The following is a 20324-nucleotide window of genomic DNA, read 5'->3' on the forward strand; positions in this document are numbered from 1 at the left end:
GTTATAGTGAAAGGTAAAGTAGTTTGTCCTTTTCACCTTAACTATTATTTGAACGCAGACATTGCAACTGTATTTGTGCACAACCTCAATTTTAAAGCTCAACCATGTGAAGCTAATGGGTTTGTTGTATATTCGTAAATTCGACAAATTTTCACATTGAATACACCGTTAACATATCAAAGAGCACAAACTTTGAACATATAATTTGATGATAATGAGATTTGATGCGAACTAATTTGTTTTCAAGCCGTTACCTTGTTGATTTGAGGTGTTTGGTCACACTGTGTCTTCGATAATGAAAAGTAAAACAATGTATGTGTCTGGTCGATATTTAAATAGTTTTCGTATATTTTCAAACTTATCGTATGTCCACTCAATCTAACTGTACCCAATGTGTTGAGCAAAATCATAGGTTACCACTTTCGGCGCAACAAAACCACCGAAGCCCGATTCACCCTTAAAATAAATACCCGCTCCAGACAGCAATGTAGGTCGTTCATTTGGTGGTTCCGCCAACTGAACATCAATAAATGGCACTGTTGTCTGTCCACCATCTTTTTCGATGTCAGTCGGTTGAAATTGAACGTATCGATTCTCTGATGTGTATGGGATCGATTGGCTCTTCGATTTGTCTGACGATTCGGCAGGTCGGACCAGTTCAATGGGTTGCCTATTCTCATTATTATTCGAAATCCATTCGAAACTGTCGAATAAGCGTCCGGATTTGAAGTCGAAACGTGTGACTCGTATTGACAGCACTAGATTGCCGTTTACGGAATTAAAACGAATTCCGGTTAGAACGTATCCCGGGGGTGCAACAAGTGTGTCTAAAAAGATAGAACGGTTTTGCCACGACAATGTGTGGTAATCAACCCCATCAACTACGTCCTTATCAGTTATATAGAATTCTTTGGTTTTTTTCCATGAATTGTAATAGTATCTCGTTTGGTTCAACTGTCCGTTGTTTAAGAGTGTTGCTTGCGTTATACCCCAAAAGAAAATTCGATTGATTTTACGTAGAGCTATGCCTGTTATCACCCTGGGTATTGGAAAAATAATTTTAATTTTTTAACTGTGGATCTTTGGACGAACACTCACTTGTTCTGATTTGTGTCGGATAGTGCTGGCTGTAAACTAAAATAGCGATCTGATTTCTCGCTCGGCTCGTCACAAAAACAGAAACAATTTGAACAACGAACGAACCAGCGCCACCATGAATTTATTTTCGTTTTTGGTATATGACACAAATTCGGATTTCCAATTGTCTTGCCCGATGCGTATTCCAAACTTTCGAAACGTCGTTCCGAATTCGACGCCTTTTAAATACAATGTAAATCAGCATCAATCAGCTATTGGAAAAAAAAAAAGTTTTATTGTTCGTACCGATGGACAAACTTCCAAATCCCAATCAATGAATTGACAATCAACGACCGTTCCGCGGCATCTAGCCAATGGTTGAACTTGCTTTTCACAGTAAGTTCCTTCGAAGCATCCAAAATTTTTCGTAACTTTATAGTCGGAACATGTTTGTGTGCAATCATCATCGTTGTTCAAATTTACCTCGTTGTCAATGTATCCGTCCAATAAGTGAGTTATTTGATTGTCGTTTTCGTCTGAATTTAAGAAAAACTACAATGACCGTGAAATATGTACATGACATGTACAATGTACGTACATGACATATACAGACACCCTACAATTAGGAAACTAATAGGCATTAGTCATTTGTTAGTGATTAAAACAACAAAAACAAGCGATGAACTTTGGCTTGTATTGCCAAAAACGTGTTGAACAAATGAAGTAAAAGATTTTTTTATTAAACATTAGACGATACTTCAAACGAAAGTAAAAATAGATTTAATGAACATATCGCAACACGTTTCCCGTTTTCTAAGAAGTTAAAATTTACTCAAAAAATAAATTGGACAATTGCAAGAATGTGGCTTTTAATATAATCGCAAAATCAACTATTTGAAAACACAAAACAACACCCACTACGTGCAACATTAATTCCACGAAGTGGAAGAAGAATCGAGTAAAAACTATTGCAAATACAAAGCTCCGTATTTGCTACTTTCTTTACACTAAATCCAAATCTGGCATTTACCAATGGAATAATAACGTTGATTGGGTGTAATGCAGGCGAAAAAGAGAAAAATGGAAAATCTGCAAATGCGTTTGAAGTCATGCTATTTATAGTTGGATTAAACTATAATTTACAGAATTTACTCAATTAGCGAACGATTGAACTAAAACGAACGTGATTTAATGGCAATATTATAAAAACGAATAAAGTAGGTGCAGTTGCCGTCCGCCATACATATTATGTACGTACCATAAAAATCAGCCGCCATATCACACTTCCATATATCTCTCTTTGCTGAGCCCATTAATTCTCGAACTCGTTTTTGTAGCATTTTTGATTGGTCTGTAAAACGCTTTCGTAAAACACTTGCTTCGTCTATCTTATTTCCTGAATGTTTAAAAAAAAATACATTTTCTTGATAGCAACAAAAGACCAATCTTTGAATTACCAATGTTGTAAACTGTTAAAAGCATGGAATATAACTGCGGTATGCTATATGCTTTCAACCTAGCTTTCGCCACAATTTCATATTGCTGCATTAATATATCCGAAGTGGACGCGATGGTTATTCCATATTGATTGGAACAATTTTGAGTATTGCCCATCTATTGAAACAGAGAGATCACGATCTGTTGTACTGATGACAGATCGTTCATTTTTTAGTCCTACCTCTTTTATCAGCGCAAAATAGTCCCTTTCCACAGCAATGTGATAAATATTGTCCAACAGTGATGCGTCATATGAACGTGCCGTGCCAATAACATTTCGGTCTAACGAACGGTCCACTTCGCGTTGCAAAATGTGATTCTTTACAATCGTTACGGTCCGTTCCGCATCGAATATTTGCGATTCGATCAATGTCTGATTGAAAATGTTAACCCTATCCGTCGCCGTTTCGGCTGCTATGAACGGTCTCGAGTAGAACTTTAGGAATTCTGTGTGAACCCTTTGCAAAATCGGAGTTTTATCTTCTCGATACGCATTCTGTTCGATTTCTTTCCACAACACCGATTCGAGATCTAAGAACCGTTGAGTGATAACGTCTATGTACACATTGCCTGCATCTTGTGAATTCTGCGTCAAAACTCGTTCGAAAATTGTTGTGAACAACACAAATGTTAAAACGATCTTCACCATAACTTTATTGTTCGATAATAAAAAATTTCTGTAACACGAACTGACGAACGTCTTGTAGGAAAATAAAAATTGTTTTGGCATGTTAGTGTTGTGACAAAACTATGAAATTATTTGCTACAACTCATGTTATCAGCGAAGTGAGCATAGGTCATATTTTAACTAAGTCTAGCTAAGTTATAAATGTAACAGCATTGCTTAAGGTCGCCAATCGCTTTTACGAAAGATTTTCTTATCCCAGCAAGGGAACACTTAACAAATTGTTACTGCAAATAATGAAAATATGATCCAAGGTTGTTGTTATGATTTAGATTGCGCAAGAGAAATACGATGGGCATCTCAACTTTTTTTTATTTACGTTTTGGGACGATGGGTTGTGATATAGTTTCGTTCAACGAGAGGGGAAATCAGGGGAAATCAGATGGCGTTGCGAGTAACTCTATGATAAATTTGAATATTTGTATGGAGGATGTAAGATTTTTCTGAATTTAAAAATTTTGGAGTACGGAAATGGAGGTTTTTGATTTTTCTCGTTATAAATAAAACGTTCTGCATCGTTTAAAAATAGTTCCAGTGAATAATTATTTTTTCTTGAAATTTCATGCGGAACTATTTTTATACGACAGAAAACATTTTAATTTTAACAAGAAAAATCAAAAACTTTGATTTCCGCACTCCAAAACTTTTAGATTCAGAAAAATCTCACATCCTCCATACAAATATTCAAATTTATCATAGAGTTACTCCTAGCGTCATCTGTTAGTCTTTCTACATACATGCAATTTTTGCCAAAAACAAGATGGCGAAAATCACAACCCATCATCAACGATTTTGTACGTATTTGCAGGCTTTTTCCTATTTGATTATTTGATTTACGTTTGTGAAAGCAAGCATAAAATCATTGAGGCAATCTTACAGGTATCTTTAATTCGATACGAAGCTGCCCTAACACTAGTGACGCAATAAACATTATTGTATTTTGAAGATAACCGAAGTGTAATTAAGAATAGTCGTAAAATTTTACGTATTAGTACCACTGCTACCATCTAAGTTTTTCAACAAACCGATGCAACATCTTTTACTTCATTAATTTTACCATTTATTTTCTATAAAGGATCTTTTTGATAACAGTTGAATGAGAAATTATTTTCCACTTATTTTACTGACTCTATAATTATCTAAAGCTAAAGAATCAGAATACATTACTCAAGGCAAAGGTCGACATCTTTACATCGTCTTCACTTTTCAAATAATTTGTTGCAAATAGACACAATGAATCAAGAAGGTTTTTAACGTAGACTCTTACAAAACTGCATTACAAGCTTAGAATGGATTGTTGAAGCTGCTTCGCTCGGTGGTAATTATTCTATTTTAAAACAGACAAGGTTAATGCCATTTAAAATGTTTCCGTTTCACCCGTTGGAGAATGTAAAATTTGTTATCCCTAAATAATCTGTGTGTAATCCATGCATGTACTGTGTACATGGCTAACGGCACATAAATGTATTATCCAGGACCTATGTGTCTTGAGTGTTGTCTGTATACTTCAAGGAATAGATCATTCAGATTTATTTTTGCATGTGACTTGCATTCTTATTGGGCTCTTGAGCAATGAAAATTAAACGAGAAAATCAATGAAAATCTCCAATTTATTTTAACGTGTCATTAATGTGACCGAAATAATTATACGGAACTACATACGGTGCAATGTAACCGCCAAATCCATCAATACCCTTATAATATAATCCAATACCAGCCAATGGAGCCGGATGAGATGGTTCCACTAATTGCGTGTCTACATATGGAATTGTGCTTTGTGACAAGTCTTTCGTCGCGTCGGTTGATTGAAATTCGACCAATAAATTCTGCTTCCACATGGGTTGTGAAAGTTGTTCACTTTTCTCGGGCAAATCGTTGTCGTCCAAATTGATGTAGTCACGATGCCTGTTCAATTTTGATGAAATCCATTCGAAACTGTCATACAATTTACCGGAAACAAAATCAAATTTCGTTGCTTGTATTTCAAAGTGGAGACGACCCATGTAAGTTTTGAATCGAATGCCTGTTATTACAGAACCGCTGGGAACCATTAGTGAGTCGAGGGCAATTGAACGATTTTGCCACGAGAGCGTATGATAATCATAGCCATCGTGAACGTCGGTCAAATTAAATTCTTTAACCGGGACCCAGTTATCGATTTCGCTTTGAACTTCGCCCCTTCGGAGCAAAGTTGCTTGGGCGATTTTCCAATAGAAAGTTTGATTGTGTTTTTCCAGTGCAACACCCGTCACGATTCTGCACAAATTTATTTGTTTTTTACTTGTGCCAAATAAGTGGAAGAAATACTTGCTTATTTAGGATTTTGTCTGATAATACTGGTTGAAGGCTGAAATATTTGTGGGAGTCATCATTGAAACACGAACACCGACAAAAGCTGCACTCAACAAACCATCTGTTCCAGGAGGAAACCTTTAAGAGAACATTTAATTAAAAACTAGCGTAAGATGGAGATGTAGATAAAGAAACAGTTCTTAACGTCGTAGACAGACCATTTTCTACAATCGCAGACTTTCCTTCATTAATTGTTACTTACTTTTAAAATATTTTCACATTCGCTTTGACCAATCTGTTCACCAGATTGCTTTTTCACATTGTAATATCGATGACTTTTCTCCTCATCCTAGAAAATGTTTTGTATAGAAAATCACTCAGCTTAAATGTACATAAAATTAGATTAATTACAGCACAAATATGCAATGGAGATTCAATGTACTTGCAAGAACTGATAGCTCCTTTACACCGTCCCTTTTCACCAGAAAGATGGCAAAGTGAGCCGTCATAGCATCCATAGTCCTTCGTCAATGTGTAATCAGAACATGAGTTGTAGCAACTTCCCTCTTTGTTGAGGTTGACCTCATTTTCAAAATAGTCTTGTACAAAATTGGTAACCTGAGCTGTAACGAGCTGTGATAAATTTTATTTCCTAAGCGGCTGCAATACACACTTCTAAGCAAAAAAAAAAAACGCGGTTCTACGTGTGTACCAGACTTAATTCCCCACAAATTTTTGTTTTACCGAAATATTGAGGATATATTCCGTCACACACCCAATATCTTCTTTCCGCTGTTAACATCGAATCAGTGGCTAAGGACTGAATGGTTTTATAGTGATCTTTAAATTGACTTCTAATGGCTGCTGAAGAAAGTGTATAGTCGTCTGAAATTGATGTTTGCTGTTGGTAAAAGTAATTATGAATGGAGAAACCTTCATGTCACCTACTGTATCCATACAGTGTTAAAATCATGTAAGACAGCTGAACCAAACAGTACGATTTCAGTAAATAGGTTGCAACATCAGTGTAATAATTGAAAATCAATAATTGTGCCGACTCCATTGGCTTCGATCTAGAACAATTTTCTCCTGACAGTATCTGAAAAGTTAGTTGACAATGTCATTTAGGGTGTTGCGAAGTCGGAATGTGTTCTTCGGTCTGCAAAGTAATTCATTTTGGTGAGCAAAAATATCGTCTGGATTCATCTTCATCAAACAAAAAATATTTTCATAAAAACGCAGAATGACAGAACCATGTTATAAAACTGAGCGGCACACCCTAATTTTCCGGTCCGCCAGAGTTTAAAATAATTAAAATTCATTTCAGTCGGTTTTGTTCACCTCGATCCTTTTAAAAGGTTTCGAACGAAAAACATTTGCAGCCCGAAAATAATTGACGTGAGAAATATTTGAAATTTTAGAATTCCTAGAATACGTGGGACTGCTTGCTTTTCCAGCTTCAGAGAAGCATAAGTCGATACATTCGTACATAGCGTTTGTTTTCACCATGAGGGATTCTTTTGAAAAACAGCCTACCGAAATCGGACTTTTTTTTCCAGTGGAATGTTTTATATGTACCTAGAAAGGACATCGACCCTAGAAACCAAAACAACTTTCAAAGCTTTTGTGGCTGGTGAAAGGTGATCGAAAACCAAAAACTTGCACTTTTCTTATCAAAATTTCTCCAGTTACACGAGCCGTACAGGGTCGTGTGGGGTGTCATTAGAAAGGTAATCACATGTACTATTGAGCCGAATAGAGACTCATTGGTTTTAAAATTAATCCACACAGAAATACATACAGTTGAAGTTTTCAACCGAAAACCTGCAATTTTCTAACCAAAATTTCTCCAGTTTCACGAGCCGTACATGGTCGTTTGGGGTATCATTTGAAAGGAAATTTTATGTGCTTTTGGGCCAAATAGGGTCTTATGGGGGTTTGAAACCATCTCTGATGAAATATGAGACGTTGAAATGTTTAAGCACCTATATCGCATTAATCAAAAAGTGCCGAGCAAAAGTAACCAAGATGAACGTGCTTTACTGTCTTCAACGAAACGATTTGTTCTTGTTAAAACTTTCAATGACCCTTACTAACTTGTATGGACTTAGAGGTACTCTATCGCTGAATGCGAGAAATGTTTGTAAACAAAAATTCGGTTGAACGTTTAAATTCTAACCAAAAATGCATTAACTGACCAATGAATGAACATGTAAATTAATGACAACATAAGCACCTTGTCGATTTGCCCGAAAAGGTTTGCTTCCACAGTGCGATTGTAAATGGTGGCCATAAGATTCGAATATCCAACATAAGTCGTAGCCATTTGCACTGTATCATCCGCAGAAATCTCATCGATTGAATCGTGTAAAGCAAAATTTTTAACAAAGTCAATTTCCGAATTTAAACCTTGAACCTGCCAGCCGAAACGTTTTTCAATATTTGCTTTGTAGCTTTCCGTTCGTGGTCTGTCAATTGAAAATGAATTTTGGAAAAAAAACAAATGTTCCCTGTGTATGTTCAGCACCATGTCACTTTGATTCTTCAATCCAATGAGAAACCATAATTTTTCCTCAATATCGACGTACGTGCTAGTTATATCATCAACATAAACACTAGCGACAGTGTGATTCCTTTCACACGTTACTTTCCGATAATTAACACAAATTAAGATTAAAATTACGTGAGTTATCAACAACATTTTGATTGACTAAATGCCGCTTGGTGTGTCTTCTTCCGTTATGGTTGTAGTATACTAATTTTAATGCGTGATCGCATGACGACGCCACTCGTCCGAAATTTTGTTGGTTTCTTCTAAGATAATGAAATAAAGTTTGAAAACACAATTAGACCTCTAAAGGTCATGAAACGTTGTACAATTTCATGTTCCAATTTTTGTTGTGATTTCGCGGCTTCGAATAAGATTTATAAAATTTCTGATAAAGAAATTGAATTATTTCTTCTGCTCTTGTTATGATCAGAGTAATTTTGTTAAACAGAAATCCAACATTACCCACTCGAAGTTAGGATAACGTCGGGGAATTTTTGTGAATCATATATTCTGCAGAGGACCACCAATCCATTTTCTGAACTACATGAGAAATATCTTCGAAAATTCAGGAGTAATATAGGACTGAGTATCGTTGCATTTGTGAAGCAATATCTCACAGATATGTTGGAGGTGCAGCTTAAACCAGACATCAATATCAAAGTCGCCCATTCCATAGATTCATCCATTTATTTCATCATTAAAAAAAAAAATCACATAAACTTTATGCCAATTCTTCATCCCCAGGGAGAATATACGGTCCCATATCATACGTAAATACTCGTGGCGCAATAAATCCTCCAAATCCCGGTTGACCTTTGTAGTACAAACCCACACCCGATAGCAAAGTGGGCTTTCGCGGTTCGACAATTTGGTCGTCAATAAACGGTACCGTAGTCTGTCCCGCATCTTTGTCAATATCTGTCGGTCGGAATTCAATGTATTTGTTATTCTCGAAAGTCGGTATGGACTTGGTGGTGGACTTGTTCGGAACGTCAGGACTATCCAAAGTAATTGGTGTACGATTTTCACTGGTATTCGTAATCCATTCACTGAGGTGTACATCTTTCAGTTCGCCTGTAGCAAAATCAAACTTTGTTGCACGAATTGCCAAGCTTAGTCGTCCATTTTGCACATAGAAACGAACTCCCGTCAGAACCGTTCCTTGCGGAGCGATTGCAGATACCAAATTTACGGATCGATTTTGCCATGTCAATGTGTGATAGTCAACATCAGGTCTGGCAGTGTTATCGCCAATGTTGAAAAATGATCCTTCTCTAAATGTTGTAAATGCGTTACGAGTCTCATACACAATACCATTTCCCATTAACACTTTCTGTGTTATTCGCCAGTGGAAGACTCGGTTAACTTTTTGTATTGCTACGCCTGTAATAATTCTGAAATGAAATTTTTATATTTAATAATTCTCATCCATCCTGTGCTTCTACATAAGTCTCATACTTGTTTCGCTGTGTATCTGACAACACAGGATGAAGACTAAAGTATCTGTCCGACTTTGGGCCTTGTTCGTCACAGTAGCAAAAGCAATTGGAGCAGTGGACAAACCATCGGTTCCAAGATGTGCTCTTTTGAATAAAATTTTTTTACTTGACGATTCCGGATTATTTATAATCGATAATACATACACGCCTTGCTATGTTCGGGCACACATTTGGACCAAGAGTTCGTCCATCATCGAATTTCAAATTTGTATACCGGCGCATCGATCCATTTTCCTATTGTAAAGTAGTATGAAACGTATAACAAACTTCGGTTCACAATAAATATTTGAAAACTGATTTTCAAAGTACAAAGAAAACTCACCGCCGGACATACGTTGACATGGGAGTCTATGAACGTACAATTTAATACGGTACCCAAACATCTATGTTTCTTTTGCTCTTCACCACCGACATGACTGCAATACGTCCCATTGAAACAGTTGTAATTTTCAGCTACTTGATAATGCGAACAAGTTTTCCTACAGCTATTTTTCTCATTCAAATTTGCTTCATTGTCCATGTAGCCCTGAACGAATCGGGTGATTTGGTTGTCTGTGTTGCCTGGAATTGTGCATAGATGAATTTTTCATTATTGAAACGTCCTTTCGAAATAAATTGTACCCAATTTGTAATACACATCCGGATCGCACATCCACACATCAGTTCTGGAATCAGCCAAAAGTTCCCGTACGTGACTTCGCATTTTCGAAGATCTAATTTTAAACCGAAATTGCACCTCCTGGGCGTGCATTGTGTGATCATAGTGACCATATACCGTTAGAAACATGTAAGACAGTTGTAACAAGGCGTACGTCTTTAGCAACACCGCCGAGATATCATAGTAATATTCGTAGATCAATTGATTTGTTGAGTCAATTCGAGACGTTGTCGAGTCCATGCATGATTCCAGATCTCCTTTCTATTAGCAACGGATAAATAGCAAATTAAATCAACCACCTCGACCGAAGAAGTAACATCAGATATGACTTATTTTTTAGTAATATTTTGATTGGGTAACATTGCTATATTGGGAACTTAGGTACTTGAATACAAACAACAAATTGAAATTGATGTTTTAAGTAGTAAGTAGTAAGTATTGCAAAGCACCTATTCTAGTAGTAGTAGTAGTAGTAGTAGAATATTGCTTAAGTCAAATAGGGTAATATTTACACTAATGACATTAACTTGAAGCAGTGTCAAAATTAAGATTTACTTGCACTTGTTTTACCTATGGTCGAAAGTAGCTTATTACACACCTAGGACAAACAAGAAAATTGGTTTAGGTTTAAGTCTCGTTTTCGTGTGTTTATTGACCTCGGCTTCGTCTCGGATCAACAACATTCACACGAAAACTTTACTTTTAAACTTTTTATCCATTGTAAATGTGCTAATTTAATACTATATGCGACAGTAGCAATATTCTACTACTGTGCTAGCGGCTTAGGATCTTGATATAAAAATGTAATGACACAGTCATAAAACGAAACCTTCATTTTATACAAAATAATGGCAAATGAAGTGATTTATCAGCCAATTGCATGTCGTTTTACGCTCCACTTAACCATATCCGCTTGAAAACTGACGGACCGTTTAATGCTTTGTCCGGTCAACCGTTCATGCACGCGTGTTTTCAGTTTGTTTGAGTCTCGACGTGAGCCAGTCTAACCCTTGACCTCGTAATAATGGAATGTATATTTCCATCAAAATATAAATTATGGCTGAGAGAACTTGCCGTAAACAGTTTCAATGGCATCCAACTGTAAAAATGTATTTTTTTCCGCTACAAGCTTAAAAATTATAACTTGTAACGGTAAGTAGGCTCAAAAGTAGTTAATTTTCTACAGTTCAAAATGTATAAACAGTACCAAGATGAACTGCGATAAGACCTCCCAAATACTTCTATTCGAATCGATTCGGCTTATCTGCTTTCCCCACTATCTATTCATTATTTTGTGAAATATTAGCTAAATTAGCTCTAACTAGCCGTTTCGTCCCGTTTTGTGATTACCTTCCATTTGCCTACTATTTGCTCAAACTATATATAAACATAATAAACGCGCGAGTCAGGTGCGCCTGACACAGAGTTTCCATATAACTTTAGCTGCGAACTCAATGTTACATGTAATCTCACCACAGGAGCTCATAGTCGACGAAATGGTGGCCCAAGCTCTTTTCTCTATGTATTTGCTATCTAATTAACAATAAAAACTAACCGATCTCGTTCCAGTACCCAATATTTGCGGGTGTTGTTTTATTCTCAAACCTGATTAATTTTATAGCAACTTGAGTCGAATATGTGTTTCCTGTATGTTAATGTGACCGTCATAATAGAACCTTATCGCTCATTCCAGCGTTACCTCCAATACATTCTTGCTCAGAATACAAATTTCAACGGAAATTCTCTTGTTCTCGCCTCAAAGTCTGTGGAATTTCACAGAGTTCTGAGACTGTAATGAAGCTAACGCTGGAATGAGCCATATAAATCGAGCAGACGACAACAATATGTTAAATTAAAAACTTACATTTCTAACGTAACGAAAGAAATCCTTTTCGTCGGTAACATTAAAAATAGCGTCTAAGGATGACTTTCTTGTTATACCATTTGCTGCAAATGACACGGCCTGATTCCTGTTCATATCATTTACGTTCGTTCGTAAATGGCTTCTCCTCGCTGTGGCTATACGATGATTAACCTCTTCAATTTCTAATTTCAAAATTTTTTGTTCCGGATCGTATATGGTCAAATGGATCTCTTTCTCATAAAGTGGTTCGGCAAAGAACTTTATATGGGCGTCGTTAATTTGTTTCAACACATAACTATTTTCGGCACCACTTTTAATAACATTCCACAGATTTGCTTCAACATTTAAGTAATTTTCTCTCATTAAATCAATATGAGTCAATTCATTTGGAACTCGTACACCTTCGATAACACAACAATTTATTAATAAAATTATCGACAGGACAACACTGAACGAATTCATTCTGTTCGGAAATATCGGACAATTTTGATTGAAACAGTTTGGTATTCCGTACGACTGTAACAAATAATGTTGTTGTTCGTCTCTTCAATTAACCTTTCTTTGAGATTTCAATTTCCGATTAGAATGAGTATAAAACAAAATTCGATAACAAGTGTGTGAATCTATACTTAAACGTTAATGAAAATTGAGAAACATAAAAATGGTAAAATTTAGTAAACACAAACAAGCTGCCAGTAGTATACTTGGAATAATGAGATAACGAAAATCAACTGGAAAAAATTCGATGTGTGTCAATAGGTCAGCTCGTCATGATATTCTAGTTAATCTTACTCATGCGCTTGTTTTGAGGACATTGTCGATTTAAGAAAAAAATATGAAATTTGTACATATACTCCTTTATATACACAAATCTACGAATAAGAAGTATATAATGGAACACAATAGAGGAAACAATTTATTGTTTGGTTAAAAATAAAGTTTTCAGTTTAATTTTTCGGATTGAGTCAAAATTTCGAGTAACAAACAAATCTTTGCGCTAACGTTCCTTTTACAATATCATGGCTAATTATAAAGTTTGCAAAGTTTTGTGTCCATTATTTATATCGACCCGCGGATCATTTTATTAAACTGCGAAGAAAAATATCACTCTGAAAACCAACAATACCACACTGCGAGCCCAGGGGCCCATTTTATTAATCCGGGGAGAATTACATCACTCCGCAAAACAATAATGTCGCTCATCGGCCAAATACATCATACCGCGGACCATTATATCACTCATCGGAAATTTATAGTATACTACATTGCCATATCATCGCTTTCCGGACGAATAAATCAATCCGCGGAGATATATAACACCTTATAGGGAGATGCTGTCGCTTCTCGGACCGATATTATCATACCCTAGACCATTATGTCACGTCGCGGGCAATTATGTTACTCCGCAGATCAGTTATATCGCTTTCCGGACCAATAAATTAATGCGCGGAGATTTATAACATCTTGTAGAGCGATGCTGTGGCTTGTGGGACAGAAATTATCATATCCTAGACCATTATGTCACGTTGCGGGCAATTATGGTACACCGCAGATCAGTTATATCGCTTTCCGGACCAATAAATTAATGCGCGGAGATTTATAACATCTTGTAGAGCGATGCTGTGGCTTCTGGGACCGAAATTATCATATCCTAGACCATTATGTCACGTTGCGGGCAATTATGTTACACCGCAGATCAGTTATATCGCTTTCCGGACCAATAAATTAATGCGCGGAGATTTGTAGCATACCGGAGAGCTATGTTGTCGCCATTATGTCACGTTGCGGGCAATTGTGTTACACCGCAGATCAGTTATATCGCTTTCCGGACCAATAAATTAATCCGCGAAGATCTGTACCATACCGCAGAGCTAATTTGTCGCCTCTCGGACCGATATTATCATACCCTAGACCATTATGTCACGTTGCGGGCAATTATGTTACTTCGCAGATCAATAATATGGCACCTCGGACCAATAAATCAATCCGCTGAGATTTGTAGCATACCGGAGAGCTATGTTGTCGCCATTATGTCACGTTGCGGGCAATTGTGTTACACCGCAGATCAGTTATATCGCTTTCCGGACCAATAAATTAATCCGCGAAGATCTGTACCATACCACAGAGCTAATTTGTCGCCTCTCGGACCGATATTATCATACCCTAGACCATTATGTCACGTCGCGGGCAATTATGTTACTTCGCAGATCAATAATATGGCACCTCGGACCAATAAATCAATCCGCTGAGATTTGTAGCATACCGGAGAGCTATGTTGTCGCCATTATGTCACGTTGCGGGCAATTGTGTTACACCGCAGATCAGTTATATCGCTTTCCGGACCAATAAATTAATCCGCGAAGATCTGTACCATACCGCAGAGCTAATTTGTCGCCTCTCGGACCGATATTATCATATCCTAGACCATTATGTCACGTTGCGGGCACTCAAGCGATTCGCTGACTTTAGTGGAGAGTAGTCATCACACCCGTATCTCATTTTCTCCAAAAAAAATATCTTGTTGATAAGGTAGAACTATTCTGACAGATCTAACTGTAGTGTCTATTTATCGTTGACGCGCCTCACAACGACAGTAGATTTATCAAGAATCAAACATTTTCACAAAAATAATGAATTCTATCAGCGCATTGTTGGAATCTGCCGTAGAATCTGTTGATTTAAAAGACTTTCGTTTTGGTATATTTTTGTCTATGTCAAGGTCTGTGCAATAGTGATTATTAACAAAGCAAATGTTTCTTGTAGGCAATGTGAAATCGAAAGACAATGATGAATGCCACGTTGTGCAAAATTGTGACGTAGACAGGAGTTGTTTCATAGATAAAATTATGAACCACTACTTGAGACACAATCTCAGCTTAATTTGCCTGGAAGACCTAATGAAGTTACTTAATGATAATCGAGAAACCTGTGACCGATTTCCAACGTCAAAGGATACAATACTGAAAATGTTCGGAGAGCAACGTGATTTGTTTCATATGTTCAACTTCATAAAATGTGAAAAGTGTCATTGCATGAACAAAGTCTGTTCAGATGTCACAATATCTAGTTGTGCGCGATGTAATACAGCGCTAAAAACTACTGAAACAAACTTTTTTGTTGTGATTCCGATCGAACAACAAATTAGAAAAAGTGTAAAAGACAACTGGTCGCATATATGTGAATTCGAAGCAAGCTACAATAAAAACAATCAATCGTATTCGGATGCGCGCGATGGCAAAATATTGAAAGATATCAACGAACAGTATGCTGAGTCTGATATAAATATTTTATCTTTATGTTTGAACCTGGATGGAGCAAACAAATATAAATCAAACACGCTGTCTGTATGGCCAATTCAATTGATCCAGAACTACTTGCCACCAAATATCCGATTCCTTCCGCACAACATCATTGTGAGTGGGCTATACTACCATCAAAAAAAACCGGATTGTTACGAATACATGCTTCCACTCATAAATGAATTGAACGAATTAAGCCAACGGAAAATCACATTGAATATTGGCGGTGAAGAATTCGTATTTAAGCCGATTATTACACATTGCTCGGTCGATTTACCTGCCAAAAGTTTGCTTCAAGCGACGAAACAATTTGGGGGCTACGAAAGCTGTGCATACTGCGATATTGTTGGGGAATTGATTGTACTTACTAATTCCAACCGCTGCAACGACGGAAAAACAGGCAAGAAGAAAAAAAACATTAAAGAGAACACCAATAAGCCCAAAAAACCGAAAAAATTCGTTCGTTACACTGAAAGAGATGAACCGTGTGCATTACGCGACGAAGTCCAAACGCTTCAAACAATGTTAGCGGTATCGACGTCTACTGCTGGCGAATCTATCAACGGTGTGAAAGGTAATTTTTTTTGTTGATTTTGTTCGTTTCCGCTTAGTAGTTTCTTAAGTAATTTCGTTGAATGTACTAAAAGGCCAGTAGATCGCCAATCAAAATTTTCGTAAAATTGTTGAAAATTCAAAACTGTAAATGTCAAGTCAATACGGCTTTAAGCATCACTTCACTTGCTGACGTTAGTTGAAAAAGAATTTTTTATCTTTCAGATGTATCGTGTCTAGTCAGTTTGGAGCATTTCAATATCATCTTTAGCATAGGAGTGGAGTATATGCATGCAGTTCTGCTTGGAGTTACAAAACGTTGTTTGAATTACTTCTGCAACCCAAACAACAACTCCAAAACATATTATATTCCACCGAAGAGTCGAGCATTACTAAATGCGAGACTTTTGGCTATCAAACCGACGAGCAATATTACTCGCAAACCGCGATCCCTCGACCAAAGAAAAAATTTTAAGGCCAGTGAGTTTCGATCGCTGTTGTTGTATTATCTACCAGTATGCTTACCCGGTCTCGTATCAAATGAGTACGTTCATCACATACGCATTTTATCAGCAGCAGTTTACAAATTACTGAAAGCCGACATCCCGTACAAGGAAGTGGATCAGGCGGAAAATTATTTGCTCCAATTCGTGAAAGATCATCAACAGTTATTTGGCAAGGAAAATATGGTGATGGTCATTCACTTGCTGAAACACTTGTCGAACAGCGTCCGACAATTGGGACCTTTATGGTGCCATTCTGCTTTTTCGTTTGAGCGAAATAATGGATGTTTGCTGAAGCTGGTGAACGGAACGACTGATGTGCTTGATCAGATGTCGAGCAAGTATACTTTATCAAAATCGGTTCCGAGAATTTTCAAGCAAAAAAAATTTTGTCGTGGAAAGCCGGTTATCATCGTGGAGACACATTTGGAACTCCAATGTATCGAATCATTGGAACGTTTCGATTTATCAAACAAGTCAATCAGTGCATTCAAACGAATCAAGCTAGACAACGTAATCTATACTAGTTTGTTGTACACACGGCCGAAAAAGACAATCGACTATTTCATTGGACTGAAAGATGGAGTGAGCATTGGAATGGTAAAATTTTATTTTGAACTGAATCACAAAATGTGTGTGTTGATCGAACAATTCGAAGTCGTGGACTATATTTACCACATCGAAAAAGTTATCAAGTCTAACAAACTTATTTTGGCACCCGTAGAGAACATTGCGAAAAAATTCATTTTCATGAAAGTTGGTCTCAATCAGTATATTGTTACGCCTCCGAATCCTTATGAAAACGAGTAATTTACCGACAAGAACAATGTAAAGATTAATTTGTTACTCTGCACTGTATGAATTGAATTGAGTAAAGGACTGATGTTAATTGGGGATTTTCGTTTTTTTTTCATGCTATTGTCTAACAGGTTCCTTACTTTTCAACTTAGTATCTGAGTCTGCGTCTGCAAGTAATTCAAGGTTGAAATTTCTGTTTGACCATTAGCGAAGTTTTTGGATGACTCGGCAATTAACAAGAACGCCTGTTTAATGTACTCTTACTGGAGAAACTTCTTTTTCATTTTAACTTCATCAAATCTCTGGTGAGAGCCCATACAGCATGGCAACGAATGTCCAACGTAGGTTTTATATTAAGTTGTCTTGTTAGACTTGCTAAGACTTCCCTTATTTCTATTTTAAACCCTGAGAACGGTTTTGTGCTTGAATTAAGAAGTAAACTGACTCATGTCTGACATTTAGTAGAATCTGGACTGAGATTAGACTAAGACTAGACTAAGACTAAACTATAATTCTGTTCCTTTACTTAAACCTATACGAAGTACTGAACTTATAACTTTATACGTTTTCACCGATAGTCAACAGTTTACGTAAACCAAAACGATTTTGTAAAACCTGATTTTTCCTAATCATTCTAAGCATTTACCAATTCTTGAGTCTAGATAAATTTGTATGAGGTTGCTGAACGACAAATCCTGTTACAAGTATTAGTTGCGACAAGTATTGTAATCAAACGAATGCAAATCGACCGATTTTCATCTAGGACACTAGTGTTGTGAGAACGAATACATACCTGATTCAAATCGTACTGTCCGGCTTATTATCAACTTATGATTACTTATGACAGCGTCGCTTCTCATGCTGCTGAATGTTTTTAACGACGAATCCAGGTTCAATATTTCATCCATTACCTCACAGGAAAACCACAGATTTTCAGACACAATTCAATTTGTATTCAAAACAAGTTTTTTCAGCAACAATATCGAAGTCACGAACTTCCTTTCTTTTTAGCAATGTTTCGCACACCAGATGCTATTAGTCGGTTAAGGTATGCATCCTTGATGCGCTCAGAATAAGAAACAGCATCAAGCTGACATTTAGATACACGCTGAATGAACAAATTTCTGATTTGTTCAACCTTTCCCGGTGTCATCGGATCTTTGCCTGGAATTATCTCGCCGATTTCCCCATTTTCTGCAATATGTATGACCTCAGCTGTTCCCTTTAATGATCTTTGGACCAGGATGAGCGGATTGTCTTTGTACGCGTACTGGATGCAATGGTGAACAAAACGTCGAGTCGGATGTCTTATCTAAGGGCATGCACTCCAAGAATTTTAGCTCTCTCGCTGAGAAAAATGTCATCCGTAGCCGCAGTGTCGCTTGAATCTGGTAACATCTGATTTTTCCCAGATTTAACTTTCAGCAGATCTTCAAATTTTAAGTCCATGTCAGCGTTACGAATCGTTTAACCGCAAGCATAACTTCTGCAGATTGTCGTACTCTTGTTGCCATGCTTTGCATCAGTACACTGTGGATCTTTTCCACTTTTGTGGAGATCAGCGGGCGTTTCTTTGGCAGTTTGACTTAACGGCCCGTCACTGCAATTTGGCCTTCGCGTACCACTTTTACCGCCATCACATCGATCTGCTTCAATATATTTCTTGCGCGTTCGTGTCCAGCCAAACCTGCATAAATAAATTGTTTAACGAAAACGTCAATATGATGGACTCTTACTGTTTATTTCGACATTAAAATAATATGAAAACTAGTACAGCACCGAACCACTTTAATTCTTTTAACTCAACTAGAAACTCAATTTTTATCTAAAAGCAACAAATGTGTCGCTGATATTTATTTCGATTCCTTTTTTGGATATAATCTACCACTCGTATTTCCTTTAGAAAATGTCGGAAATAATCAAATTGGAATATAACCAATATGGAAATTTAAGGCGCTCCAAGGAAAATTTCATCGGAAATTAACATTGAACTCCGAATACTCCAATTTGATAGTCCAGAAAATAGATATTTCTTTACCTTGTAACTTCATTTTCAACGCGTCAATATAAATATTTCGCACAGCGGTTTCATCGGTTATGTTTTTTTCTTCGTCGACATTTACATCCAATTGTCTCGCAACCGCTTTAAAATATGTATCAATTGTTGGGGTCGATCCATTACCATTCACATCTTTCTTATTAGATTGACCATCTTTCTTTTTTGAGGCTTTCATCTTCAATCGAGGCAAATAAAAATGAATTACAAACGATGCGATATACAAACAGCTCGAATTAGTATTTCAGTTTAGAAAATGGATGACATACACTATCCCCACTCTTTCCTATTTGAAAATCGATAACGCAGTTTTGCTAGCATTCATATCAGTTTTTTATGGCGCGAAATTGAAAACAAAATTATATTTGACTTATATACTACTAGCACTGTTACTTTTATTTATTTAAATTTTACTCAATAGCTTTCTAAAACATGCACCTCACAAGACTGTGTTGTGACTGTGAGATTATAGCGGCTTTTTTCTATATGAAAGTATTATTTTTTGTGGTATTACTTATGTCTTATTTTCATGCCTTGGACATAAATTACGGTTTTGAGGCTCTTGGCATGAAAACGTGTCTGTTGTGGACGATTTATTTTAGGCACTTTCTCTAGTCGCCCTCACTCAGTGCCTATTTTTAGTGAAATTTTCATGAAATTCGTGAAATTTCGTGAAATTCGTGAAATAAATTTTGAAAATAGGCACTGCCCTCACTACGTTCGGGCTACGACTCGCGAAATTGCGTAAAATATACCGTCCACAACAGACACGTAAACAAGTGTTTGGTTTTCTATGATGACCCGCTAATTCATTGTAGGCTATGGTGCAATGAATTGACGCGTGGTTACACGCGGTAACTGTGCAGAACTATTTTACAAGACAGCTGAATATTACCATATATGAAAGAGTGATACGACAAAGTTGAATATTCGTGGAATAAAAAAACCTGTGTTGGTAGTACCGAATTTGAGCTAGTTAGCTGTCAAAATGTA

General features: G+C 36.8%; 6 protein-coding genes across 7 annotated transcripts in view; 3 read left to right on the forward strand and 3 right to left on the reverse strand.

The window, feature by feature from the left end:
• LOC119084022 (aminopeptidase N) overlaps nucleotides 1-20324 on the forward strand; it is a 134343-nt gene that overhangs the window by 32263 nt on the left and 81756 nt on the right. The window lies entirely within an intron of this gene.
• On the reverse strand, nucleotides 41-3470 carry LOC119084051. The gene is made up of 6 exons (XM_037193890.1): nucleotides 2756-3470; nucleotides 2535-2691; nucleotides 2336-2473; nucleotides 1384-1613; nucleotides 1099-1316; nucleotides 41-1039 (listed from the first exon to the last, which is right to left on the reverse strand). The coding sequence occupies exons 1-6, from the start codon at nucleotides 3302-3304 to the stop codon at nucleotides 379-381; spliced, it is 1953 nt and encodes a 650-aa protein (XP_037049785.1). The 5' UTR covers nucleotides 3305-3470; the 3' UTR covers nucleotides 41-378.
• Nucleotides 4856-8314, reverse strand: LOC119084101. 2 transcript variants are annotated; one of them, XM_037193956.1, is made up of 7 exons: nucleotides 7788-8314; nucleotides 6500-6650; nucleotides 6296-6436; nucleotides 5963-6174; nucleotides 5814-5900; nucleotides 5571-5689; nucleotides 4856-5515 (listed from the first exon to the last, which is right to left on the reverse strand). In XM_037193956.1, exons 1-7 carry the CDS (start codon nucleotides 8250-8252, stop codon nucleotides 4870-4872), a joined length of 1821 nt encoding a protein of 606 aa, XP_037049851.1. In that variant the 5' UTR covers nucleotides 8253-8314; the 3' UTR covers nucleotides 4856-4869. The 2 variants fall into 2 exon arrangements, with proteins under 2 accessions (XP_037049851.1, XP_037049856.1); XM_037193961.1 differs by lacking the exon at nucleotides 7788-8314 and having other exon boundaries at nucleotides 6496-6623.
• On the reverse strand, nucleotides 8748-12773 carry LOC119084116. The gene is made up of 6 exons (XM_037193971.1): nucleotides 12124-12773; nucleotides 10223-10520; nucleotides 9924-10162; nucleotides 9746-9835; nucleotides 9561-9685; nucleotides 8748-9496 (listed from the first exon to the last, which is right to left on the reverse strand). The coding sequence occupies exons 1-6, from the start codon at nucleotides 12583-12585 to the stop codon at nucleotides 8824-8826; spliced, it is 1887 nt and encodes a 628-aa protein (XP_037049866.1). The 5' UTR covers nucleotides 12586-12773; the 3' UTR covers nucleotides 8748-8823.
• On the forward strand, nucleotides 14694-15904 carry LOC119085667. Its single transcript, XM_037196116.1, has 3 exons — nucleotides 14694-14820; nucleotides 14887-15782; nucleotides 15899-15904. Exons 1-3 carry the CDS (start codon nucleotides 14754-14756, stop codon nucleotides 15902-15904), a joined length of 969 nt encoding a protein of 322 aa, XP_037052011.1. The 5' UTR covers nucleotides 14694-14753.
• On the forward strand, nucleotides 15777-17342 carry LOC119084127. Its single transcript, XM_037193981.1, has 2 exons — nucleotides 15777-15996; nucleotides 16200-17342. The coding sequence occupies exons 1-2, from the start codon at nucleotides 15945-15947 to the stop codon at nucleotides 17285-17287; spliced, it is 1140 nt and encodes a 379-aa protein (XP_037049876.1). The 5' UTR covers nucleotides 15777-15944; the 3' UTR covers nucleotides 17288-17342.

The sequence above is a fragment of the Bradysia coprophila genome, chromosome X (genome assembly GCF_014529535.1).
Source record: "Bradysia coprophila strain Holo2 chromosome X, BU_Bcop_v1, whole genome shotgun sequence".
Lineage (NCBI taxonomy): Eukaryota > Metazoa > Arthropoda > Insecta > Diptera > Sciaridae > Bradysia > Bradysia coprophila.

Coding starts and splice junctions, on each gene's coding strand:
- LOC119084051 (XM_037193890.1), bottom strand. CDS start 3,304: ATGCCAAAACAATTTTTATTTTCCTACAAGACGTTCGTCAGTTCGTGT. Junction 1,614..2,335: donor TATGGCGGCTGATTTTTATG/GTACGTACATAA, acceptor TCTTAAATTCAG/ACGAAAACGACAATCAAATA. Junction 1,040..1,098: donor TCCGACACAAATCAGAACAA/GTGAGTGTTCGT, acceptor TCCAATACCCAG/GGTGATAACAGGCATAGCTC.
- LOC119084101 (XM_037193956.1), bottom strand. CDS start 8,252: ATGTTGTTGATAACTCACGTAATTTTAATCTTAATTTGTGTTAATTAT. Junction 6,651..7,787: donor TTTTCGGGCAAATCGACAAG/GTGCTTATGTTG, acceptor CTAACTTTTCAG/ATACTGTCAGGAGAAAATTG. Junction 5,516..5,570: donor TCAGACAAAATCCTAAATAA/GCAAGTATTTCT, acceptor AAATTTGTGCAG/AATCGTGACGGGTGTTGCAC.
- LOC119085667 (XM_037196116.1), top strand. CDS start 14,754: ATGAATTCTATCAGCGCATTGTTGGAATCTGCCGTAGAATCTGTTGAT. Junction 14,821..14,886: donor TTTAAAAGACTTTCGTTTTG/GTATATTTTTGT, acceptor TGTTTCTTGTAG/GCAATGTGAAATCGAAAGAC.
- LOC119084116 (XM_037193971.1), bottom strand. CDS start 12,585: ATGAATTCGTTCAGTGTTGTCCTGTCGATAATTTTATTAATAAATTGT. Junction 9,836..9,923: donor ATGTCAACGTATGTCCGGCG/GTGAGTTTTCTT, acceptor ACTTTACAATAG/GAAAATGGATCGATGCGCCG. Junction 9,686..9,745: donor GCCCGAACATAGCAAGGCGT/GTATGTATTATC, acceptor TTTATTCAAAAG/AGCACATCTTGGAACCGATG.
- LOC119084127 (XM_037193981.1), top strand. CDS start 15,945: ATGTTAGCGGTATCGACGTCTACTGCTGGCGAATCTATCAACGGTGTG. Junction 15,997..16,199: donor ATCTATCAACGGTGTGAAAG/GTAATTTTTTTT, acceptor TTTATCTTTCAG/ATGTATCGTGTCTAGTCAGT.